The sequence below is a fragment of the Xiphophorus maculatus genome, chromosome 21, assembly GCF_002775205.1.
Source record: "Xiphophorus maculatus strain JP 163 A chromosome 21, X_maculatus-5.0-male, whole genome shotgun sequence".
NCBI classification, from domain to species: Eukaryota; Metazoa; Chordata; class Actinopteri; order Cyprinodontiformes; family Poeciliidae; genus Xiphophorus; species Xiphophorus maculatus.
In genome coordinates, this window is record NC_036463.1 from 25,305,567 (window position 1) to 25,330,697 (window position 25,131).

At 43.1% G+C, this 25,131-nt stretch overlaps 2 protein-coding genes across 15 annotated transcripts in view; both read right to left on the minus strand.

The window, feature by feature from the left end:
* Positions 1–1,178: 1,178 nt before the first annotated feature.
* Positions 1,179–5,524, minus strand: ssr1 (signal sequence receptor subunit 1). Of its 2 annotated transcripts, XM_005815832.2 has the most exons (10): positions 5,360–5,524; positions 3,955–4,088; positions 3,722–3,815; positions 3,418–3,521; positions 3,174–3,332; positions 3,022–3,098; positions 2,872–2,950; positions 2,296–2,389; positions 2,154–2,168; positions 1,179–1,412 (listed from the first exon to the last, which is right to left on the minus strand). In XM_005815832.2, exons 1-10 carry the CDS (start codon positions 5,427–5,429, stop codon positions 1,345–1,347), a joined length of 894 nt encoding a protein of 297 aa, XP_005815889.1. In that variant the 5' UTR covers positions 5,430–5,524; the 3' UTR covers positions 1,179–1,344. The 2 variants fall into 2 exon arrangements, with proteins under 2 accessions (XP_005815889.1, XP_005815890.1); XM_005815833.2 differs by lacking the exon at positions 2,154–2,168 and having other exon boundaries at positions 5,360–5,523.
* Positions 5,525–5,921: 397 nt separating this feature from the next.
* nebl (nebulette) overlaps positions 5,922–25,131 on the minus strand; it is a 54,082-nt gene continuing 34,872 nt past the window's right edge. For 4 of the 13 annotated variants that reach the window (XM_023326123.1, XM_023326118.1, XM_023326119.1 and 1 more), the window contains 31 exons: positions 24,990–25,097; positions 24,677–24,787; positions 23,996–24,106; positions 23,799–23,909; positions 23,617–23,727; positions 22,926–23,033; positions 22,739–22,849; positions 22,542–22,643; positions 22,156–22,266; positions 21,897–22,007; positions 20,700–20,810; positions 20,499–20,600; positions 18,892–18,996; positions 18,710–18,823; positions 16,616–16,720; positions 16,429–16,533; positions 16,253–16,360; positions 15,892–16,002; positions 15,025–15,141; positions 14,844–14,954; positions 14,059–14,163; positions 13,759–13,863; positions 13,584–13,688; positions 12,970–13,062; positions 12,785–12,874; positions 12,452–12,556; positions 11,957–12,134; positions 10,946–11,038; positions 9,796–9,891; positions 9,428–9,567; positions 5,922–8,292 (listed from right to left, as the gene is read on the minus strand). In XM_023326123.1, coding sequence (XP_023181891.1) covers positions 8,116–8,292; positions 9,428–9,567; positions 9,796–9,891; positions 10,946–11,038; positions 11,957–12,134; positions 12,452–12,556; positions 12,785–12,874; positions 12,970–13,062; positions 13,584–13,688; positions 13,759–13,863; positions 14,059–14,163; positions 14,844–14,954; positions 15,025–15,141; positions 15,892–16,002; positions 16,253–16,360; positions 16,429–16,533; positions 16,616–16,720; positions 18,710–18,823; positions 18,892–18,996; positions 20,499–20,600; positions 20,700–20,810; positions 21,897–22,007; positions 22,156–22,266; positions 22,542–22,643; positions 22,739–22,849; positions 22,926–23,033; positions 23,617–23,727; positions 23,799–23,909; positions 23,996–24,106; positions 24,677–24,787; positions 24,990–25,097 — 3,471 coding nt within the window. In that variant the 3' untranslated portion in view covers positions 5,922–8,115. Of the gene's footprint in view, positions 8,293–9,427; positions 9,568–9,795; positions 9,892–10,945; positions 11,039–11,956; positions 12,135–12,360; positions 12,557–12,784; positions 12,875–12,969; positions 13,063–13,583; positions 13,689–13,758; positions 13,864–14,058; positions 14,164–14,843; positions 14,955–15,024; positions 15,142–15,891; positions 16,003–16,252; positions 16,361–16,428; positions 16,534–16,615; positions 16,721–18,709; positions 18,824–18,891; positions 18,997–20,498; positions 20,601–20,699; positions 20,811–21,896; positions 22,008–22,058; positions 22,267–22,541; positions 22,644–22,738; positions 22,850–22,925; positions 23,034–23,616; positions 23,728–23,798; positions 23,910–23,995; positions 24,107–24,676; positions 24,788–24,989; positions 25,098–25,131 lie in introns of those variants that run through there. The other 9 variants (XM_023326120.1, XM_023326125.1, XM_023326121.1 and 6 more) reach the window with 9 other exon arrangements.

Sequence of the window (25,131 nt, forward strand, 5' to 3'; positions counted from 1 at the left end):
TGAAGTAATCTCTACAAATATACAGCATCATTTGTAGGTTGTTCAATAAAAAATTATGAAAATTGGAGCAAAAATGATCATTTTTACACGATGAAAGTGGAAAGAAAACAGAAGCAGTTTTACAGCAAATCATCAGTTTATTTTCTGCATCTTCAAAAGCAAATCAAAGAAAAAGTTTGAAACTGAATAAAATCAGTCCAGGAAGAGACGAGCCTCAGCTGTTTGTTTGATTCTTCACAGTACAGACTCCAAACAAACCGCAAACAGCGCCCCCTGGTGGTGAGTCAAAGACAACACAAACCCCGCCCATTTAAGACCAAACTGGAATAAATTAGCTGCTTTATTTTCCAGAAACCAGTGCTTCCAGTTCAACAACTTCCCGACCCAATGGTGGAGGTTCTGGGTCCAGACGGGCCGCTTAGAGAGAAACCGTTCAGCGGGTTTTGACTGGACCATTACTCAGAAAAACATCCAGATCAGCTCTACAGGAGCCCAGCTTCATGAAACAAATCATGAAATACCTGATGACCCTGAACGCATCACCACAAGCAGCCGCAGACCTTTTCTAATCCACCAGGCTGCAGATTGAACCTGTTTTTATTCTGGATTAATCCAGATTTCAGGGAGAAATCATTAACGGTATAAAAATTCACTTTATTCAATCAAATGTAGAGATTTCTGATCAGATATCAAGATGTTTGGTGAAATAAATGTAAGAGAAAGTTGAGATTTGTCCAACATAAAAAACTAAAAGATTGATGGAAAGTTTGAAAAATTCAAAGTGATCCAAAGGTTGACAGCGCTCCACCTTTCAGATTTAAACCCTGAACCTAAAGAAAAGCAGGCGAGTGGAGAGCAGGCTGTAAACAGAGGAGATGAAGGTTCATCTAAAGAGGAAACGGTCAGAGCTGCGACTAACCAACCAGTGTTTAACCTGCTGAGTCGACCAGCTGCTCCCACAATCATCCTGAAGCTGAGAGTGAAACATGAGCCAGACCAGAGAGGAAACAGCAGGCAGAAACGTCTCCAGGCAACGTCAGCAGTTTCTCACTAAGGCTTAAAAAACAAAACAAATCCTCTCTGGTTAGAAAAAACAAAACAACCTTTAACTGAAAAGCAGTGGAGTCGTGTGTGTGTGTGTGTGTGTGTGTGTGTGTGTGTGTGTGTGTGTGTGTGTGTTTGTTCGACAGTCTCTAAGCTGAAAGTGGAGCCAGCCGTCGCTGTGCTTGGCACTGGTTCAAGTTCCTCAGCAGACAGACAGACGGACTGAGCGCGCTCAGACAGTCCTCAGTCCTCCTCTTCCTCCTGTCATGGCGGACAGATGAAAGGTCGCCATGGCGCCCGTCACTCGTCTGAGCCGGCCGAGCGTTTCTGGTTCCGCTTGCGAGGAGATCGTCTGGGAGAAGCTTTGTCTGGAGAACGAAACGAGAATCTGGATGAAGATCCAAACATGAGCTGGAAACGTTCAGCGTTCACCGCCAGGCTGAGGGTTCACCACCAGGCTGAGGGTTCACCGCCAGGCTGAGGGTTCACCACCAGGCTGAGGGTTCACCGCCAGGCTGAGGGTTCACCGCCAGGCTGAGGGTTCACCGCCAGGCTGAGGGTTCAGATTTAACAATGAGATGAAAACTAGACCCGGTTTACAGATTTAAATCCCAAATCAACATTGTTCTGCAGATAAATTATCTGGATGGATTGTTAAAGAATTTTTATTCTATTGAAGATCAAAGTATTAACAGGGATCCACTGGATTCCTATAAACTCCAGTTTGACAGAAAACAGGATTTAGTCCCTGATAGCTGAAGGATGAAGAAGCTCTCAGGTTTTTATAGACACGACTTTCTGGAGAAAATCTTTCCATCAGTCGTTTAAACAAAGTTTCTCTGATTCTGATGGATCAAGTAGAAAAAAGGAGAAATGTTGAGAAGCAGCAGAAACTGAAGGAATCCAGGAGAGAAAGAGATCCAGAGCAGATTGGAATCAACTGGATCAGAGAGCTGCAGAAGCAGAATCAGCTTCCTGTCTCTCACACACACACACACACACACACACACACACACACACACACACACACACACACACACACACACACACACACACACACACACACACACACACACACACACCAGGACAGAAGCATGCAGCAGCCTCACCTCTGCGGCTCTGCACTGAAGACGCAGGAAAAACACGACAGCAAGGAAACAGAGAGAGACAGAGGAAGGTAAGTGAACCACAAGCTCTGAGGGTTCAAAGGTCACTGGACCACCTGACCAGCAGCAGTAGAGTGGTACGTACTGATCTGGTTGAGCGTCTCCTGAGGGATCCAGCTCAGATCCACGTCGTTGTGGCTCGACGTTCCCGTTTCCACCTTAGGAGCCGGGCGCCGCCTCTGCAGACAGTTGGAGGTCAAGAGGTCAATGCAGGGGTCAGCAGGTGTTACATCATTAGCATTAGCAATTTATTTACATGATAAGAATTTTCATTTATCAGCCTCACAATAAATCCTAAAAAATGACGTCTGAGAACTCAAAGCTTCCTCATCGTTGATGGTTTTACGATTTTCTCCAGTATCAGTTCAATAAACGCATAAAAGTTTTGTTGAGTAATTATTATGATAAACAATGTTGTTGTTCAGATTTTCATCTAATATATTGATGATGGCATAATAATTTACGTTTTCCTTCTCAGAGATCAATATATCAAGATATTTTAAACATCAAAAACAAAAAACAACCAAAAGGTTGATTGATCTTTCAGAATCTGTTCTTCCATTATTATGAATTCCCATTATATTAGTTGAAAACAATATTATCGTTTATCTCTATAGCTACTGGTCAGCAGCCTGACCTCTGACCCCTGACCATCTCTGACCTTTCTGGACTCCAGCAGCTGATGAAGGCCGACGATGACGAGCAGACCCAGACCGGACAGGAAGACGTACATGAAGATCCTGGAAGCAACAGAGAAGTTAGACCGGCTGGACCAGAACCAGAACCAGAACCAGAACCCTGCAGTGTTTACGTTTCTCCGTCCAGCCCGTCCTCCCTCTCAGTGATGGTGACTGTCTGGTTGAAGACGGCGTCCTGGAAGACGTTCCCCTGCAGGTGGAAGAGGAGGTGAAAGGTCAGAGGTCAGCAGCAGGTTCTGGTCCCGTCGGCCCAGCCGGTCCTTACGCTGCTGTCCTTGTAGTTGAGGTTGATGACGAGTCCAAACGGCCGGCCTCCCATGGGCTCGGCCGGGATGAAGGAGTACTCGAAGGTGGCCTGGCGGCCCGGAGGAACCACGGTGCCCAGCTGCAGCGCCGTGAAGTTCTGGATGTAAAACTGGTAGTCCTGGCAACAACACAACCGGGTCAGATCACAGGGTCCCGTCTGCGGCCACCGGGCCGGGTTCTACCGGGTCGGGTTCTACCAGTACCTGAGGGTAACGGAAGGAGGCGTCCAGAGACTCCACCATGAAGTTCTCTCCTCCCTTGTTGGTGAAACCCAGAAGGAACTTCACGATGTTGTTGGCCGGGAAGTCTGGAGGGGAGAGAACCCAGGTTAGAGCAGAACCGGGCTGGGGAACCGGACCAGAGAGAACCAGGGTTAGAGCAGAACCGGGCCGGGGAACCGGACCAGAGAGAACCAGGGTTAGAGCAGAACCGGGCCGGGGAACCGGACCAGAGAGAACCAGGGTTAGAGCAGAACCGGGCCAGGAACCGGACCAGAACAACAGTCACCTTCTCCTTTGACGAACAGGATGGTGGTGTCGGCGTTGGGCGAAGCCTTCACCTCTCCCACCAGCGCCTCCTCTTCCTCATCTTTCTCCTCCGTCTGAACAGAAACAGGAAGTGAGGTCACAACCAAACCAGCCGACTAATAAAAATTAAAATTCTCATTTTATGAAACATTTGACATGTTTTATGTCTCTAACAGGACCGAGCAGAGAGGTGGAGGTCAACCCAAACCTCACCAGTTCTGTGTTTTCATCGTCTTCTACTTCAGCTTCATCATCCTCATCTTCAGCCGTCACATCGTCCACAACATCTTCATCCACAGCCTCAGCCTCCTCATCCTCCGTCAGGTCCTGGGCGCTCACCGCCGGGCCTGAAGATCACAGAGAGAGAAGTGACAAACTTTTTAAAACCGTTTTAGTGTCTCAGAGTTTTCCTCACAACATACAGTCAGATTATTATTAGTATTATTATCATTATATGATAAAGTTCAGCTCATTCAGTTTGTCCTCAACTCTGTCAGAGACAATAAGGACTCGTCCATATTGGGACGTTACTATAGCAACCAACTTTTGATACCCAGCTACTATGGAGACACTTGACCCAATTTCACAAATAAAAATAAATAATTATTCTGCATAATCTGCTTAAAGGTCCAAACTGGAATCAAATCAAAAGTCAGTGACACAAATTTTAATTACAAACATTAGATTTAAAGAAGAAACACAAAAAGGAAGAAGGAAGGAAATAAGACGGTGATCCAGTGACCCAGAAACAGAAGATTCCTTAAAATAGATAGAAACTGAGATCAATTTAAATAACGTGACAAAAAATATAAATAACTGAATTTTGATTTTGATTATTTAGCAAATAATTAACAGAAACATCCAATTATGGATAAAACACACAGAAACATGTAGTTAATTTATATTCACTTAGACAAAAACAAAATAAGGTTTTTGGTTAAAAAATAGAAGTTTATCACATTCAGTGGTAATTAGAAATGAAGTCAACTGTGTTGATTTATTATGGAACATTTTCTCCTGGGCTCAGAGTCAAACCGGATGTGAACGTCAGTATTGATCACACAGTTTTAGCTCTGAGTTTAGACCAAATAATCACAATTAAACTGTAAATCAATAGAAAACAGAGAATAAATTTAAACCACTTCATTCTGAGATTATTTCCTAAATGAGCAGCTCGGAACAAACTGACGCGTTTTAAGCTTTCTGCTGTTAACACACACACACACACACACACACACATTACTGACCTCAGGTGTAGTTTAACTGGTTTAGCGTTAAATTAATATCTGAGGAAGCGACTTCAACATGTTCGCTCTCCGGCTAACAGCTAACACTAAGGACACGTCAGTCTAAACGAGCAGAAACTGCTTTCATGACAGATGAAATTAATATAATAAATGTAAAATTACCAACACGTACTGACCAGCAAAGATAAGTATGCCATATGAAACTGTTTATATTTTCATAAATACGCATTTTATGTAAAAATCATGGCTTTATTGCAGTTATCAACCTGCGTACGGCCTAGCTCTGATTAGCTAGTTAGCTCCACTGCTAACACCAGCATGCTGGGATAACCTCCGTCTGAACCTCAAAACAGGCAACTTAAAAAACTCACCATTGATGAGAATGGTCACCGGGAAGGCTACCAGCAGTAGCAGCAACAGTTTAGGCATAAACTTCAGCATTTTCAAACAGGAATCAGTGCTTTTTCATTCAGTGTCGGTCAGACTGCAAGGCTGAAGCGCCTCCGTTCCCAGGTGACTTCTTCTGCTGCGGAACAAGAGGACGAGGAACGGGTTGGCGCCAACATCTGCTGCCCCCTGCCGTCCAAGCGCATGTATTACAATCTAGATACAGTGAACGGCCAAATACATAAATAAATGTATTTTTAGCTAAAGGGATCTAATAATTCATCAAGAAAAATATCTCAACGCCAAATTCCCTGATAAAAATGTAGATACTTTTATACCTTTCATTATTAGAAAGAAATGTAAATCATTTCAGACCAAATATCAGTAAATTCATGACAGACCCAGAAAGTATACATCTCTAAAGAATAACAAGGCTGTTAATTTTTCATTTGATTAATTTTTTATTTGATTTCTCTCACATGGAACAGTTATAATAAAAACTGAAAAGAGTGATTGATCATTCCAAATAAAATCTAAATAAGTTGATTATAACCTGTGTTAACTTACAGACTATTAATGACATATAACTAATAATACAGAAAATGCCAAAAATCCTCAAAGCAAAATCAAAAAAAGTCTCAAAGTGTCTCCTTCAAAAATCAACACACAGATATATTCAGCGAATCATACCAGCTATTTTCCAGAAAACCAAACGTTATAAATGTTCTCCAGCTTTAGTGATGCATAAATTCAGAACATGATCAGATGCATTCATCACAGCAAGACAACAAATCCATAAAAATACGACTTACTGGAGACAAATTCAAATATTCATGTCCAAAATCAGGAGTGAAGATATTCAGACCAACAGAAAAGTTTCATGTTCTCACGCAGCTTCAGTCCAAACACATGAAAAATTCAGTTATCTGCACATAAAAATGTTAAAAATAAAAAACACAGAGGTTAGTGTGTCTGTTTCTGACTGAAACTGAGATTTTTTCATCTCTGTAGAAATTATTCAACACAGAAATGACAAAAACTAAACTGGTTATCAAGCTGAGGATGAACTCACTCGTTTCTCCGTCCTCCATTCCTTCTGCTAAATCACTTCAAAATAAAAGAGCCAAAGAGAAAATGTGGAATTTTTTGCATCTTTCTTCATTTTCATTTTTCTCCTAACAAAATGTCTGCAGAGATGTTCACTGGTTTTTAAATAAATCCAAACAGCATTTTTTCTGTTTCTGCTCTAAAATCACCATCTGGGGGAAATTCTACCTTTTTATTTCTTTGTGGATGAAACTGAAAATAAAAATCTCAGCTTCACCCAGATAAAGTCCATAAACGACCTCCATGAAGGTCATGAGGAGCCGCGTTTTACTGGCTCTGACTTTAACACTCAAAGACCTGAAACCATTAAATAACCAAAATATTGCATATTCAGTTCATCATTTAGAGAAACAACTGATCCGGTAGAACCTGAAGATTTTCTGATTTACGAGGGAAAATGTAGAAAAAGACATTTTTAAACTTCATGTTTGAACTAAACAGAGAAAAGCTGAACTGGTTTCATCCTGGGAACCAGTAGGTCCATTAAATACAGGCTCACTGGACTGTTAATGACTGAACCCAAACTAAACTGTCCTCAATGCACTGTAAAAAATATGTAGGCTTTTATTAAATATATGTTTAATTACAGGAAACATGACTGATATTTTTATTTGCTGCTGTTGCAGCAGCAGAAAATCCAACATTTCACAGAATCTGATTTTAATTCTTGTTTTTAATTTTAATCCTGCTGTTCGTTCTTTCTTCTGTCCTCTAACGTTTCTAATCTCAGATCATCCAGAGTTCTTCCTTCTCAGGTTCATCAATCTGTCCGACTTTATTCTCTCGTGTTTTTCCCGTTTTGAAGAAAAGCCAAGAGAAATAATGATCTAATCTGTTACATAATATTTATAACTTTAGTAAGAGAGGAGGCATCTCAAAATGAATTTATAAATATTAATAAAACAAAAATAATAAACATTAAGTTGTCAATTATTTAAATTTGAGACACAGATAAAATCTTTATATTAAAGTCAGTGTGAAATTCTCCCTTCATTTTTAAATATATGAATAAAAGTTATAGAAAATCAGCCAATAAAACATAAACGTGTTAATTACTAAATATTAAATAATCTGGGATTATAATCCAGAGTCAGAGTGGATGTAGCTTCGTTTGCTAACAGCAGCTTTATGAGGGAAACGTTTTCGTTCACTTTGTCTGCTTCTTTTCACTCAGAAAGTTTAGTGGAAGGAAAATCATCCAGATTAGATCTGAGTGAATTAGTGAGGACAGGATGAGTGATGTGTGGAGACGGGTTAGAAAAAAACAACAACAAAAAAACTGACAGAGGAAGAAATATCACAGAGCCTCAACCTGAAACTTGAACTAGACCACTTCTTTCAATTTGACTCAGTTCATTTGACCATCAGAGCTCTTTTTACCCTCCAACTAATTTTCTTTCCTGTGGTTGATCAGAACCTCAGCCTCTCACACACATCCTCCTCTTCCTCAGTAAACTGCCAGGCGTCTGATTGGCTGATGACTAAACGGTTCAGCGGAGAACATGTTGGACGTCATTTCTGGTGGAACATAAAGGAACCCTGAAATAAAAACATCACCAGCATCTGAGAGCGTTGAAAGTTTTCACCCTGAAGGACGCCGGCTCTTCCTCCTCCTCCTCCTCTTCCTCCCTGTTCAGTTGCAACACTCCACGTAGTTAGCGGGCAGCATGCCGGACTTGCCGGTCCTCTGCACGGTGCCGTACATCCAGCCCTCGTCGATGGGCTGGGCGTTGACGATGACATCTCCGTCCCTGAAGGACACCTCGTCGTGGTCCTGGGCGGCGTAGTCGTACAGCGCCCGGTAAACACGCTGCAGCGGAACAGAGACAACCTCAGCCGATCAGAGGACGGGGAATCATTTCAGGTCTGCAAAACCTTTTCGGACGTTTTCAGAATTTGTTTCAGTCAGAATCACTGATTTTGTGATTTTCTTTCTTCATTAAACTGTTTCCAAAATTTACAAATAGGAAAAGAAGATAAAATAAAAAAACAACAGATTGGACACAAACATTTTTATTCTTTATAAAACCTAAACAGCTCGAGAGTCAGAAGGAGTAGAAGTAAGAAACGCTGCCACCTGCAGGCAGGAGTTGGTATCACGTCAAACCAATGTTTTCTCCAGTGTTGCAGAAAATCACAATTTTAAATTAGAGGGTAAAAAATGCAGAGTTCTGTTAATTTTGAGTGAATTTCTATGGAAATCTGGAAGGACTGAATAAAGATAGTTTGGTCTAAATCAGGGTCTACAACCTGTGGCTCTGGACCCACAAGTGGCTCTTTGGACCTTCAACAGCGGCCCTTAATAACTGGAGAAAAATAATAAAGAACCAACTCATCTATTTACATGACGATATATTAGTTAATGATAGTTTTGCAGTTTGATTGATTCCAAAAAACATGAATAATTTAAAGTTTTTTGTTATCAGCTCGACCAAAAATAACTTTGATTTTAAGTGTACAGATACAAAACATGAATAAATAAACTTTAGAGTAAATAAATTAGTTTTATAGTATTTTCTATAAATATCAACATCTTAGAGAAAATTTGTTTTAAGATATTATAACAGAAATAAAATGATGTTTTTCTTAAACATGGAAATAATTATTTAATATATTTATCAAATATTAAAAGCAGTTTTTTAAAATCTTTTTTTGCGTCTCTGAGCCGTTTTATGGCTGTTTGGAGGCTGCAGACCTTCTGATCTGAACATCCCATAATATCTCAGGCTGTCGTTGTCCAGTCCAGGCTCAGCTCTAACTGGTTTTCTCCCATAACAACCAGATCTGAAGAATGTGTGCAGAAACAAAACGTCTTTTTTCATATAAAACCTTTAGGAACCATTTTGTTTTGGTCAGCATCATGATCAGGGTGTGAATACTTTATGGAGGTGTGTGTCTGTCCCTGTCGGGGCGGAGTGTGTGATGCGCGGCGCTCGGCGGCGTACCGATGTGGCGGAGTGCGGCGGCGAGGTGACGGATCGGACCGACGACATGCTGGTCTGATGCATGTAGCCATGATGGAACTGCTGCTGCTGGACGCCCTGATGATGATGATGATGATGGTACGCACCGGGCAGGACGGGAGCTGGACACACACACACACACACACACACACACACACACACACACACACACACACACACACACACACACACACACACACACACACACACACACACACACACACACAGAGGAGGTCAGCATCCTGCAGCCATCACTTCCTGTCCTCTGAGGAAGACGAAGGTGAGTCTGTCTGAGGAAGACTCGGGTCAAAGGTTAGAAATCAGGTTTTCTGCTGTGAGGCCACAGATACCAGGAGTGCTGCTGCCGCTGCAGTCCCAGAGGTCAGAGGTCACAGAGCTGGCAGACTGCTGGGACAGCTGGCTGCTCAGCCTGCGGCCGGCGCGCTCTGCCAGGCGCCGCCACCAGGTGGCAGCGCAGCGCCGGGATGAACCCAGCAGCCACAGAGGAAGACGGAGAGAGAAAGAAAAATAATTCAGGATTTATGGTTTTTAAAAACAGCAGCTGTTAGTCGGGTTAATATGAAGAAACACGATTATTAATTATTTTAGACCTGGAATATTCAGCTTTTAAAGGAATAGTTCAGTTATTTATCAGTTATTGAATAGAAAACGATCCATTTAACCTCAAGTTAAACCGTTTATGTTTGGACCAGAAATAATCAGAATCCTGCAATTTTTAGTGATTTTATTTCACGGTTTCTGCTCCTTTTTACACACCAAACATATTTTATTTCAGAATATATTAAAATGTTCTAATTAGGCTGTTTTTATTATTTTTCTCTTTGGATATAAAATGTTTCACTGCACTGTAAAACACTCGAGTCCTGAGTTTAAAATGAGAAAAAGAAAAACATTTTGTCCCAAAGTTATACTTAACTACAAATGTATAAGTTATTACATCACAGATGAATTTTAACTGAGTCTAAGAAACTCAGACTATAAATTAACTTTGACAAAACACTCCAGTCTGAACTTTAAGATTTTATTCTTAAGGTTTGATTATTATAAGTGTAAATTATAGTTTTTTCAAACCAAAACATTTATTCTGGGATTCTTGTTTTAACCATTTTATTATTTCTATTTCCCAGTTTTTAATTTTCTTCTTTTGTACTAAATAAACAAATTTTTTCTGATCGTTTTTACACATAATGACATTTATTTCCATCTTCTATGTTTTTGCGGGTCTATAATTCTCTGTTTTGTTCTATATTTGGCATTGACATATTTTACATTTTGATAATTATAATGAAGCAAACAGAACAACATGCAGATAACGTCGTGCTGATTTAACGGTGATGTTTCTAAATCCAGTTGTGTTTTAAACTGAAACATTGTGATCAGTCAGCAGGTGGCGTGTTGGTGAATTAAAGTTAAATCAGCAGATCCACATGCTAAATAATAAACATGTTTTTAGTTGTTCTGAAACATTCGCTCATCTACCCGACATCCTGCGCAGACTTTTGGACTGAATGTTGTCCTCTACTGGGTCAAAATCAAAGATGGAGCCTGGATCCGTCCTCCACACCTTCAGGTCTTCACAGGAGGAAAAACATTATTCATAAACTGCTTGAGTCTGAGTTATAACTGCAATAAAACCAAAATAAACAGAAAAATGTTCCGGTTTGTGCTGAAAGATCCTGAAAACAGATAAAAATATTTAGAAAGCAGAAGATTCTGATTTTAGAGTAAAATTTGTAAAGAGGATCCAAGAAGGAAAACGTCTCCCTGAAACCTCAACAGAAAAACAATTTTATATTAAAAATATTCAATCTGAAGACGGATGGAGAACGATATGAAGTCAGGTGGCAACAGGAACATCTTACTGGTAGGAAGAAAAAGATAAAGTGTGAAAAATGTTCATGTAGAAATGGTTTTTAGGTGTTGAAAAGTTGTTAAAAAAATCTACAACTTTTGTCTGTTGAGGCAAAACAATCTAGAAACTAAAAGAAACAGTTTATAGTTTCCAGTTTAGAAGGGCTGGTGAAATATCCCAAACAATCATAAACTAACTCCATGTTTGTGTCTCTGGATTATTTCCTGAAAGAAAGAACAAAGGAAGAAAAGAAAAAACTTATTTTTGAGTGATTTTTGCAGTGTAATAGCGCCATCTGCTGACAGTTTTGGTCGTTTTTTGGTCTTGATACTCCTGGGGCGGTTTTAACACACCTGGATCCAATGATGCCTCGTTAGAAGGCCTGAGAAGAACACTGACATGCTGAAAAGGTTGTTGGTACCACCAGAGAGAGACTAAAACATGCAGGATGCTGGCCCTCCAGGACCCACTTTGGGCCCCCTGTGTTAAACTAAAGGGCCTGTTTTCATGCGTGTTCGTCTGCTGCTACTTTTCATTTGTCCACCAACAGAAATCTCCCTGAACAGAGTTAAAATAGACGATTCGTCTGAATTTGTTCTTCAAACTCAGCGTCTCGTTCCTGCGTTGCCTTCACTGACCTACGATGATGCCACCGGGCCGCCGGTCCATCTCCACCGCCTGGGGGTGGATCCCCTTGGCGTAGGCCGCCTCCCCCATCATCTGATTGGCTCTCTGGTAGCGCTCCATGCTGGGATCGTCCAATCCCGGCGTGAAGCCCCGACCGCGGGTCCGCTCAAAGTCCTCATGGTACTTAGCCTGGAGGAGCAAACGGAGAGACGCTGGTGACCGGAAGAGGATGAGGAGGGAACACACACACACACACATACACACACACACCCACACACACACCCACACACACACACACACACACACCCACACACACAGGCAGCTCAGGTGCGTTTGGTCAGTGAGCAGATAAAACCCAAACACCAGCTGTTAGAAATGAAAACACTCCTCTGTGTGTTTCCGTTACTATGGCGACCTCGTTCCCTGCAGGTGGGGGTTAGTGTCCGTGCAGCGGCCCCACACTCTGTGCCAGGCCACTCAGGTTGCCACGGCAACCGTGCCGCTACCATGGAGACCGAGTCCTGGGTCCGCCTGACCCGTCGGTACTCGGGCGTGTCCAGCTCGCTGCAGCTCCGCCCCCTCAGCTCCTGCAGGCCGCGCTGGTACCGGACCTGTTCAGACACACAGGTTACCGAGGAACAAACAGGTTTATGGGTCAGAGGTCAATCAGCTTCCTGTGATGGGAATCAAACCGCTGGCCAGTAAACAGGAAGGAATCAGAGAACCAACATGGCGCCTGACGTTACCTTCCTGTTACCAGATCTAAAGGTTCTGGTTAGAACGGATGGATACGTAATGGAGGCAGAGTGTGTGGGTGTGTGTGTGTGTGTGTGTCTTGCCGAGCTGATGTTCTGCTGGTTCTGTTTGACCCGCTCCAGTTCTGGAGTCACTCCCATGCTGCAGGCCTTGGTGCTCTGCCTGTACTTCACCTGGACGACGATGAGATTCAGAACATTTTTCTCCTATCAGATCATCTGATTGGATCTCTGCGGTTCTACCAGAACCAGCAGAACCTCCTACTCACTGAGCTGATGTTCTCCTGGTTCCGTCGGACTCGCTCCATCTCAGGCGTGTCCTTGACAGGAGTACCATGACCCACCTCCTCTCTGTACTGGACCTGAACAGAACCAGAGGTCAGCCAGCCGCTGCACTCACACCGAGTTCACTAAAAGGTTCTGACCCATTCCTGATTATCTGATCTGGACCAAACATCCTGGAAACATTTTGGATTTTTAAGGTTTCAGTTGATTTATGATTGAAAAATAATAAATGTTTAAAAATAAAGAACTTTAACCAGACGAGAGAAAACAAATAAAGATTCATCAGGAGAAATAAAAAACCAGAAACATCCATAAAAATAGAGAAATATCAGCTGAAATTAACTCATTAAAAGACCTAAAAATATTACAAATCTGATAAATAACAGTTTTATTATAAAAATTATCAGTTTAAAGTTTTGGTTCATTTTAAATAATTTGGCTCTATTGTCACTTTTTACAGTCATTTTGTTTTGCTTGTGTTTTGTGGACAGAATAGAAAATCTGCAGCTCTAAGCAAGCTGTGTGTGTGTGTGTGTGTGTGTGTGTGTGTGTGTGTGTGTGTGTGTGTGTGTGTGTGTGTGTGTGTGTGTGTGTGTACGTCGCTGATCTTCTTGGCGTTCTCTCTGGCCAGGACGATCTCCGGCGTCTCGGCGGCCGACGCCGTCAGGCCTCTCATCAGCTTGGCGTCCCAGCAGTACTGCAGCTAGGTGGCGACAGAGAGTCGGTCAGAGGACAGGAAGTGATGCGTGGAGCCGTCAGGTTCTGGTTCTTACAGAGCTGATGTGTTTCTGGTTGGCTCGGACCCGCTCCATCTCCGGGGTTTTTGACACCAGGTGGTACCGACCCTTCAGCTGCTCCGCCTCGTCTTTATACTTCTTCTACAGAAACACACAGAATGGAGCCGTTTTATTTAGCATCATTATTTTTATTTTGTAAAGTTCCTCCAGGCGGTGAAATGATGTGTTATGTAGAGTTTTAGTGAGATGCAGATGTTTGGATCTTTGGGGGCCGGGACAGACAGGAACGTGGCGCCCCCTACAGGGAGCAGAAGGAAGTGCTTGTCTGAAGCCGACCTGACTGTAGACGTCTTTGAGGTAGGAGGCGTGCAGCAGCTCCGGCGTGTCGGTCAGCGTCCCGTACGAGTTTTCCCTCAGCTGCTCCGTCTGTTTGTACGAAATCTGCAGAACGTCAAGACAGTTATGATGAAATATGATGATCTGCAGCCGCATCACACAAATCTCAGCTCTGCTTCACATCAGGTCAGAACAGGAAATAAAGCTGATTAAAAACCAACTGTTAAGTTTCTGTTTGAGTTTTTAATTCATTTGGTTTTTAAGTTCTTGGGATTTAGAGATGAATAAATCCTAATATTCTGTCAGTTACCTGTTGTTACACTGTTTGAACACTAGGTGGCATATGTTACGAACTTTACTGTAAATAATGTCTGGTGGTGGCTGTCCCTGATTGGCTGATTGAATAATATTTAATAAACTCTAACAGAAGAGAAAACAACACAGAAAACCTCCAAACATCAGAAGAAACTTAAACCTGATTTCACAGATTTTACTTTAAAACATGATTGTTTTCCATGTTGGTGTTTTTATGTGATTCTTCTTGCATTTATTCGGTGTGGGTTGCTTTGGATTGCAGCCTAACTGAGTTTAAAAAGCCAGAGCTGTCCTGTATCTGTGTGAACGATGCCCTGAAATAAAACTATGAACATTTAAAGCTGGTAACCATGAAAATCGTCCAGATTTCCAGTTTAATATTTAATACTTTGGTTCATTTTATCTTTATAAGCTGATGTCATGTTTTACATAGACCTCTGTGATCCCATCAGCTCCTGGTGATCCGGTACCTGGCTCTGGATCTGCGAGGCCCTGGTGGCTCTCTGGATCTCCAGGACATCGGCGCTCAGCTCCATCCCTTTCCCCATGATCTCCGTCTCCAGATCCCGCCGGTATTCCTTCTGCAGACAACGACCCCGCACTCAGACTCACACCGTTTTATTTCCTGGTTTTGGTTCCGGTCGGTCTCACCTGGTTCAGAATCTGACCGGCTTTCTTCACCCTCAGAAGCTCAGGCGTTTCCTCCAGGCCGAGCCCAGATAAGCCCCGCCCCTTCACTTCCTGCTCCAGGTCCTTCCTGTACTCCTTCTGCAAAACGAGTCCTGGTTAGAGTTCAGGTCCAGATCAGAGAAATAAAAAGTTTCATCATTTTCATTTGATTAAGAGTTTAACTGGAATCTGATCAACTCATTTTCACTTTAAATCTGAACGTCGGATTAAATTGGGATAAATTTGGTCAGATTTTTGCTGAATTTGGAAGTGAATTTTATAAAACTGGATATGGAAAATTTAATGACTTAAAATGAAATAAATATATTAATTAAATCATTTGAAATTATTATTTTTAACAAAATTTACAAATATTTGACTTCCTGTTTCCTTTAAACGTTACTTAAACAATTATTTGTTAAAACATTTCCACTAATAAATTAATATCGCTCCATATGAATCACCTGCAAAAATAAAATCTAAAGAATAAATGTTACATTTGTTTTAAAAAATACATTATTTACTTTTAAAGAAAATATAATTTTAAACACATTTAACTTAATATTTCCTCAGTTAGTGCAGCAGTTCTTCATGAATTTATTTTACTTTTCTTATCCTCTCCATTATAATTTAACATTTTTTAAATCGTTGCACATCTTGAGCCAGTAGGGGGCAGTATAAGAACAGCCATGTTGGTCCATGTGACGCATCAACATTTAGAACATTTATATTCTCAGGCCTCTGAAGATCCTCAGATTAAATAAAACATTTTCAGTTTGATTCCAGCTGATTCCCATAGAGGTGAAGGAAGCTGTGAACAGATATTTCTCCAGCCGGGATGTTCGGTACCTCGCTCAGCAGGCTGCTGGCGTTCCGGGCCGTCAGGAATCCTGGAGTCTGATCCGCTTCCAGCAGAGCTTTCCCCTTCACCTGCTCCTCAAAGTCCCTGCGGTATTCCCTCTGAAATAATAAAACATTCCTGATTCCCTCTGAAACACAAAACATTCCTGATTCCCTCTGAAACACAAAACATTCCTGATTCCCTCTGAAACACAAAACATTCCTGATTCCCTCTGAAACATAAAACATTCCTGAATCCGTCTCTCAGCTGTTTCTTCTTTAGTTGCTCCAAACATTTTAATCTTGGATTTAAAACTGTAAAACTCAGTTGGCTGCATTCTGCTGTTTGACCACTAGGAGGTGATGTTACCTCGCTCTGCATCTTCTGAGCCTCTTTAGAGACTTTATAGCTCTGAGTTTCTCCAAACTCCATCAGAGAGCGTCCTTTGTTCTTCTCATACTCCTCCTTGTACTTCACCTAAAAACAGCAACATGTTAAAAACCAGTAAACCCATCAAAACCAGTTTGGCTCAGTGTGACTGGGACCTGGCTGTGCAGCACGGCGTTCTCTCGGTGGTGCTGCTGCTCCGCCGTATCCACGGCGATGTGGTAGTGGGCCTTGGTTTCCTCGTACTTCTTCTTGTACTCCAGCTGAGGACAGAAGCAGGAAGTTAATCAGCTCTGATATGAGCTGATATGAAATCAATGAATCAATAAACGTGAGTTTCTTTACGTTGCTCTGCAGCTTGCTGGCATGCAGGACGTGCTCCAGCTGCAGCAGGTTGGGCAGGTCCAACGAGCCTTCAGGCCTCTGGTTCTGGTTGGTTTTATACTTGACCTGGAGCAGAAAGGACAGATTACAGCTGGAGGTTTGAAGAAAAGAACGACAAACACCACGACGCGTTCAGGAGAATCTGAAAACAAAAACTCATTCATTGTTACGGAGGAGTTACTTTGAGAAAATGTAAAAAGTTTAATATTTTCATTTTACAATCTGACCAAACTGGGACTTTAAAAGTTTTACTGGTGACTTAATGTAACCAGTAAGTTCAGAAAATTAATCAGTAAATTTTGGGAAAATTCAGGTGATTTCCAGGTGAGTAACAAAGCGCCTGGAAAGTTCTGGAAAACTTTTAGATTTTAGAAATACTGAGTAGTTTCTGTGAAAGTTGTAGGAAGATTCCAGAAAAGGATCTGGTGAATTTTGTGAAAATGTTCTGGATAATAACTCAGAATGAACTGGTTTTGTTTTGTCCAGATATTTTATTAATTCAGACTCCAGAAGCTTCACTGGTTTTAAAATCATGATGATGATGAACTGAGAAATGTGAAGGTTTAGTCTCATCCAGAACCTCTAGCAGGGAAGCAAAACGTTTCAGGGAGATCCACCTTCAGAATCCAGATTTTTACAGATAAACACACTTTCTCCTCTAAAGTTATCAAAAATGTTTAAACCAGTAAATGTTTATTATTGAACCAATAATCTGGTTTAATGTCCTGAATCTCCAGGAGACAAACTTTCATTTCTGTAAAGGTTTTTCTGTCCCGGCGGCTCCAACTGGTGCCAACCTGCTGAAACCAGTAAACCAGTAAACAATCTGCTGGTCTCCTTTCAGATTTACTGAAAAGCTTCTGCAGCTCCTGAACACAACAACAAGTTGTTACGTAACGCAGCGTGGGCGCCAGAACCGGGCTGAGGAACCGTGTGGGGAGCGTCTCTGTGTGTGTGTGAAGGGTCGGTGTGTGTGTGTGTGTGGGTGTGTGTGTGTGTGGAGCGTCTCATCGCAGTGAGACACGTTTACATCGACGTTCAGCCCAGTTATCAGATCAGGAGCCGATCTGGGGTCAGAGGTCAGCTCCAACAGTTTTCAGTCGTCTCGTTTGTGTCTGCCTGTAACCTCTTCACCTCCTCCCACTCTTCATCGCTCAGCTCCTCTCTGTTCGCTTTAGAAAGGGGTTGCCATGGTTACGCCCACTCAACAGACTGGATCTCAGAGAGAGAACAAAACCAGCAGACACAGCCTGTTCCTGCTGCGCTTGTTTATCTCTGAGGCTGCAGAGAAAATGGAGGTGATCTGCAGAGGAAGAGTCTGGAGGAAAAACCAGAGGGATCAGAGGGATCTACCGTAGGGATCTACCGTAGGGATCCACTTCCTGTCATAAAAACACAGCGACTGACTCTGGAAGTGAAGATCCATCTTGTTCGGTTTCTAATCTGACTCTCCTCTATTTTCAGATGTTTTCTGTGGGGAATTTTAAAATATTTAAAATAAATGCGTTTTGAGAAACTTAAATACTCAACACGCTATTGGCCTGATGTTTGGAAAGCTTGGCACTGATTGGCCAAACCCTTTGAGCAACCTGTTCGCCTCCTGGCCTGTGGGGGCGCTGAATGACACAAAAACCTCTGAAGACACTGAGAGCAACTTCCTTCTTCAGGAATTGGAAACTAAAATGGAGGCGTCAGATTTTAGCGGTTGGAGGATTTCTCTTTAGTCTTTGGCTAAAAACCATGTTTGTTTGTTTTGGTTGTATTTACCCAGAATGCCCTGTGCTGTAGTCCACTTCCTGCTTGTGGAGCGGTTTCCGGTCCGCTTGGCGTTCACATTCAAACCGAACCAGAGTTCACTTCAACCAAACCCAGACTGAGGTTTGGAGGACCAGAGTTAGTTTAGCATTCACACCTCACCAACCGAACCGGACTTTGACTAGGCAGACAGGCTGATTAAAGCAACTGAACAGCTGTGACCTCTGACCCCCTGTGAACACTGAGGGTCCACTATGTAAAGAAAACTCACAGCTCAGCAGTGAGACATGGCGCCCCCACCTGACTGGCCAGAGCAGCTGCAGCCTGCGTGTGTCTGAAGGAGACGCAGTCCATGGGGTTGTAGCGCGGACGCTGGCCCTTTAAATGCCGCTCGAAGCTCTCCTTGTACTTCACCTGCAGGACAGAGAGGTGAGCGCCCCCTGCAGGTGTGGCTGGTCCGGTGTAGGGCGGCTGTGTGTTACCTGGCTGGCCAGCCTGGAGGCCTGCTTGGCCTGCAGGATGTCGGTTCTGTCCAGGACGGATTCATCGCTGTAGGCCGGCTTCTTGGCGCTGCGCTTATAGGCAACCTGTGGATCACAGCAGGTTCTGATCCGGTTCCGACTCTGGTCCGGTTCCCTCCAGGCAGCCAGACTCTGTTTTAATCTTTCTACAGGATTCCTGAGGGTCTCCTTCAGACTGCGGCTGATTTGAACTGATTTTATTTTATTTCCAGTGGGATCAATATCAGATGATCAATATCAGATGATCAATATCAGATGATCAATTTCAGATGATCAATATCTGATGATTGATATCTGATATCAATGAGTTTAAGTCTCACTGCTTGGAAAGGAGAATAAATACATAAAACATAAATAAATTCATGAATAAATTCAACAACAGAAGAATCTGTTTTCTCTCTTGTTCTCTGCAGTCGGTTAAACTCTGTCAGCTTCACCTGTCAGGTACCTGAACACCTGAATACCTGAACTCCTGAACACTTGAACACCTGAACACCTGAATACCTGAACTCCTGAACACTTGAACACCTGAACACCTGAACACCTGAACTCCTGAACACTTGAACACCTGAACACCTGAACACTTGAACACCTGAACACCTGAACTCCTGAACACCTGAACTCCTGAACACTTGAACTCCTGAACACCTGAACACCTGAACAGCTGAACTCCTGAACACCTGAACACCTGAACACCTGAACACTTGAACACCTGAACACCTGAACTCCTGAACACTTGAACTCCTGAACACCTGAACACCTGAACACCTGAACACCTGAACAGCTGAACTCCTGAACACCTGAACACCTGAACACCTGAACACTTGAACACCTGAACACCTGAACACCTGAACACTTGAACACCTGAACTCCTGAACACCTGAACTCCTGAACACCTGAACACCTGAACACTTGAACACCTGAACACCTGAACACCTGAACACTTGAACACCTGAACTCCTGAACACCTGAACACCTGAACACTTGAACACCTGAACTCCTGAACTCCTGAACACCTGAACTCCTGAACACCTGAACACCTGAACACCTGAACACCTGAACAGCTGAACTCCTGAACACCTGAACAACTGAACAGCTGAACTCCTGAACACCTGAACACCTGAACACCTGAACACCTGAACAGCTGAACTCCTGAACACCTGAACACCTGAACACTTGAACACCTGAACACCTGAACACTTGAACACCTGAACTCCTGAACTCCTGAACACCTGAACACTTGAACACCTGAACACCTGAACACTTGAACACCTGAACTCCTGAACTCCTGAACACCTGAACACCTGAACACCTGAACACCTGAACACCTGAACTCCTGAACACCTGAGCTCCGGCCTGCAGCTGGACTGACGGCTCAAACAAATCCTGAGTTAAAGCCGCTGAGCTCACATCTGTCCTGTAAAACATTCCTGGACTCGTTTAAAGTCGACACGAGTTCGTCTGCAGCGTCTTCTATAATTAATCTTCAGCCTCAGAGGACGGCCGCTAACACGGCTGTTGTCATGGAAACTAGTGCAGAGCATGATGGGACGCTGCAGCGGACTCACGTCGCTGGCCAGCTTGGCTGCGTTGGCGGCGCTGATGATGTCGGGCCGGTCTGGCGCCGGGTTGTAGCGGTGGAGTTCCTCTCTACCTTTCCTGTAGCTGATCTGAGGTCAGAGTCACAGACAGATTAAAACTAATCTGTATGAAAATCATCCAGGCTGTAATAGCGTGTGTTTGTGTTGCCGTGGAAACGGCGTGTTTACATGGCTCTGCTTCTTGGCGACCTCCATGGCGTGCTCCACCTCCGGCAGCGTCTTCATGCCGCTGTAGTCGCTCCTCCCCTTCTCACGGTTGAACTTCTCCTTGTAGGATTTCTGCAGAATGAGACGCAGCCTGTGATTGGCTGGTTTCTGCTGACACAGTTTAACCGCCTGCAGACGCAGACAGAGGCTCTGATGTCACGCTCCAGTTGGTGAGGCATCGCTCAGTCAGGCGACCTGAAACCAGTAAAGCATCAGGCCTCCGTCCCAGTTCACCCAGTTCACCCAGTTCACCCACAGCAGCCAAACGGGGGTCATGATGTGTGGAGCTGCAGCTCAGATCAGAGTTAAGATGATTCACCTGAGAAATCACCTGGAGCCAATCAGAGCAGCCGACAGACTGACAGCGAAGAGTTTTCATGAGAAAATTATTATTATTATTATTATTATTATTAGTTGAATGAGATGTTCTCACGCCTTTCCCATTTTGAAAACTCTGATAAATAAAATGTCACAGGAAGCCATAAATTATCACTTAAAATCTTTTAAACTGATCAATTTATAAAATAACAAATATAGTTTTATTTCCTATAGATTCTAGAGACGCCATCTGTTTTTTTATCTTAAAAATGTGATTTTCTTCGTCTCTCCAAACATTAATTAAAGGCTGAATCTTCTATATTTTAAATAAATGATTTAATATCTTCTTCAGTAAAAATAAAAGCTATTATTCCTCATCTGAAGCCGCTGTGCCGAGTTTCTGGTTTGGGGTCAGTAGGTCACATCTGAGCCTCCAGGCAGCAGCAGCTGCTGTTTTCACACGTCTGCAGATAAAACAACAGCAGAGCTCCCATCACACCCCACCGGGGGCAGCGGGGCAATAAAATCCCTCCATCTGCTCCAGCATCCTCACGTTTTACCACTGACTCCAGATCTCTGTGAACTCAGTTCCTGTCAGGTGATGCTTTTCCCCCGGGTGGCGCTAACGAGGCGTGGAGGTGGAGGGGGGAGGAGTTCATGATTAATTAGGAAAAGGTTCAGGTTTTAGATGTGAGTGGATTCGTTAATAATAATAATAATAATAATAATAATAATAATAATAATAATAATAATAACCAACCCAACAGAGAACAGGACGTTTATCAAAGTGAATCCTGCTTCAATCAAGACTTTAACTCATAAACATTTATTGTTTCTTACGTCACTCAGCGCCTTGGTCACCTCCTTGGCGAAGACGGTTTCGATGGTTTGGGGCATCTGGGCATACAGACAGCGACCCGCTTCCTTCTTCCCCTCCTCTCTGTACGCTTTCTGCAACAAACCAACAATAAGACCAGAAAAGCTCCTGGAAAACGAACTGACCTGAACCGGTTCTGTCCAGAGCAGCAGATTTGAATTCTCCTCGTTGGAATAAGAGACGTAAAGCCGTGAAGGAAGCCGGTGAAACTGCTGGACGTACGTCGCTGCACAGCTGAGTTTGCTGCTTGGCATGTTGAGTTTCTTTGGTTTCAGGAAGCTGAGAGTACAGAGACTGAACCAGATCCTTTCTACTGGCCTCCTTGTACTTATTCTGAAAAACAAAAACCTAAAATTACACCTGACAGGTTTATATTTTCATGTACAGAAGTTGCTGCGGTTACCTTGCTTTAGGCTACAGAAGAACATTTAAAACTTTCTGTAGTACACTCTAATTATATTTCCTAACCAACATAATCAGAATGAATAATGAAATCGTATTTTATAAAAACACTGTCTCCCAGACAGATGACCAGGTTTTCCTGTAATATGATGTAAATGTTTGTTCTTGGTCGTAATAAAACAGATGTTTCCTGGATGTGAACTCGCCTCGCTGTGCGTCTCCTTCATTTCTCTAACAAACTGAGTCTGCAGAGTTTCAGGCAGCAGAGCGAACAGAGAGCTGGGCAGATCCTGCAGGTCCTTCTTATACTGACAACGACAGAAACACAAATAATACATAGAAATAAATAAACTGTTACTACATTCTGTGAATGAAAACACATTAAGGTGTCAGACTGTCTTACTTCACTGTGTATTTCTGAGATCTGCTTGACAAACTCCGTCTCTCTGGTTTCAGGCATTTGGTGGAAAACGGTGCTGCTGATCTCCTCCCTGCCTTTCTGCTTGTATTTATTCTGCAGCAAAACATAAAGTTATACTGATTATTAAAGAAGTTTTAACATTTTTTACTCTGAGCTGCACTCATCCCACCTCGCTCTGCAGCTCCGTCACGACTTTGGCGAACTTCATCTCATCCGTCTCGGGCAGCAGAGAGAACAGGCTGGAGCTCAGGTCCTTCTTACCTTCTCTGTATTTCACCTGCAGGCGGAAAACAGCTCAAAGTTTGATACAAGTCAGTTTAATATATATATAAATCCCTTCATTCTCAATGTTTTGTTATTTCAAACTTTGGGTTTGCTGCCTGCCTGACTGACTGAGTTGGTTCCTGTGAATTAATCTGTGACGGTACCAGAGCAGGAATCTGTTTTGGTACCATCACTGGCCCGGTCCAGAAACAGCAGCTCTAACAGGAAGTTATTAGATAAAAAATGTTACGCCTCATTGGATCTGGATTCAGATGAGCTGTAGTTTGGATCAGAGGGGAAATAACGACCTTTGACCTTTTCTCCTGATCAAGTTGACATAATTTCAGGGACTGAAGGATTTATGACCTCTGGACCTGAACAGCCCAGAGTTGTATAAAAGTTTTCAGGTGGATGACAGTGAATCCAGGAGGAAGTGGAGTTTGGTTGCAGATCAGAACCTGATGAGGTTCAGCTGGTTTGGGACTGGTTTGACTGGTTTCGGACCGGTTGGGCTAGTTTCGGACCGGTTGGGCTGGTTTCGGACCGGTTGGGCTGGTTTGGACTGGTTTCGGACCGGTCCTCTCTCAGCGCCGTACCTCACTCTGCAGCTCTGTGGCTTCCTTCGCATGCTGAGTGTCCAGAGTTTCAGCCAGCTGGTGGTACAGGCAGCTGCCCGCCTCCTTCCTGCTGGCCTCCTTGTATTTAACCTGGACAAACCGTCATCAGTCAAACGTTCAGACAGGAAGTGGGACTCCGACCCGGTCTGAGTTGTTCTCACCTCGCTCTGCAGCTCAGAAACGGTTTTAGCGAAGCTGATCTCTGCGGTTTCCGGCAGCTGGGAGTAGAGGCTGTGTGAGCGGCTCTGCATGCCGTCCTCTTTGTATTTGTTCTGCAGGAAAAGACGAAACGATGCAGAGAATCAGGACGTCACAGGAACCTTTTCCTGCAAACAGAAACCAGGAGGTGACCTTTCACCTCGCTCAGCAGGTCGGCCATCTTGGCGGCGAGTTCCGTCTCTGCAGTCTGTGGCAGCTGAGCGTAGAAACTAGTCGACAGGAACTTCTTCCCGCTCTGCTTGTATTTATTCTGCAACACAAACAGAAGCTCAACGGCTCAGATCTGGACTTTAACTATACACTGAATTAACGGAACCGAACTGGACCCATTTAAACCATTAATGAGACTGAAACAGTCTGACATGGAGTTCCACAGGGTGCTGAGCTCAGACCACTGGGTTTAACTTTATATTCACAGCAGCATGATGCTCAGCTGTATTCTGTATTAAAATCAGATGATTCAAGAATTATTTGTGAAAAGAAAACATGTTAATGCATCAAACTACAGCAGCAACAGATTAATTTGTTCAGGTTGTTTCTCTGTTTATGTTTCTGGTTTTGCTCCAGAATCTGATTTTTATGCATAAATGTTTGGTTCTGGTTCTGGTTCTTCTCACAAACAGAGAAATGAAAAGATTCATCATTAGAGTTTGTCTGCAGCTGCAGCTTCACTTAGAGAGAAAAAACTGGTTTAACTTTGTTTTTAAAAGGAACCAGAGAACAACTGAACATAAGGAATGATGGGAACGAGCCGTTCTGATGTTTTAGGCTGAAATATTCAGGGCTGAAAAGTGGAGGGGTGAATAATTCATGTGTTCACCTCGCTCTGCAGCTCAGTGACGTCTTTAACGCGGCGCGTCTCCAGCGTGTCGGGCAGCCGGTGGAACAGAGCGCTGCTGCCCTGCTGCCTGCTGGCCTCCCGGTATTTAACCTGCAGAGGTCAAAGGAGCAGAAACTGTCAAAAAATTAATAAAGTATCCAGAAAAATAAATGAAATGAAACACAAATATATGTGGCATGATTCTACTTATTGACAGAGAAACCAGTTATTTCTGTGACTCTGTAGGATGAAACAGTAAAAGGAAACAATAAAACATAAAGAATAAATATGAATAAAATCATTTCTCTCTCGCCTCGCTGTGCGTCTCGCTCATTTCTTTAACAAACTGCGTCTGCAGAGTTTCAGGCAGCAGAGAGAACAGAGAGCTGGGCAGATCCTCCAGGTCCTTCCTGTACTTTGACTAGGACAGACAGATAACATAAATATATTTAGTA

Bases quoted from the DNA above. Each gene is read 5' to 3' on its own strand.
- ssr1 (XM_005815832.2), bottom strand. From the start codon at position 5,429: ATGCTGAAGTTTATGCCTAAACTGTTGCTGCTACTGCTGGTAGCCTTC. The intron at 4,089-5,359 runs GTGAGTTTTTTA...TGTGATCTTCAG, and splicing joins GGTGACCATTCTCATCAATG to GCCCGGCGGTGAGCGCCCAG. The intron at 3,333-3,417 runs GTACTGGTAGAA...TGTTGTTGCCAG, and splicing joins CCTCCTTCCGTTACCCTCAG to GACTACCAGTTTTACATCCA.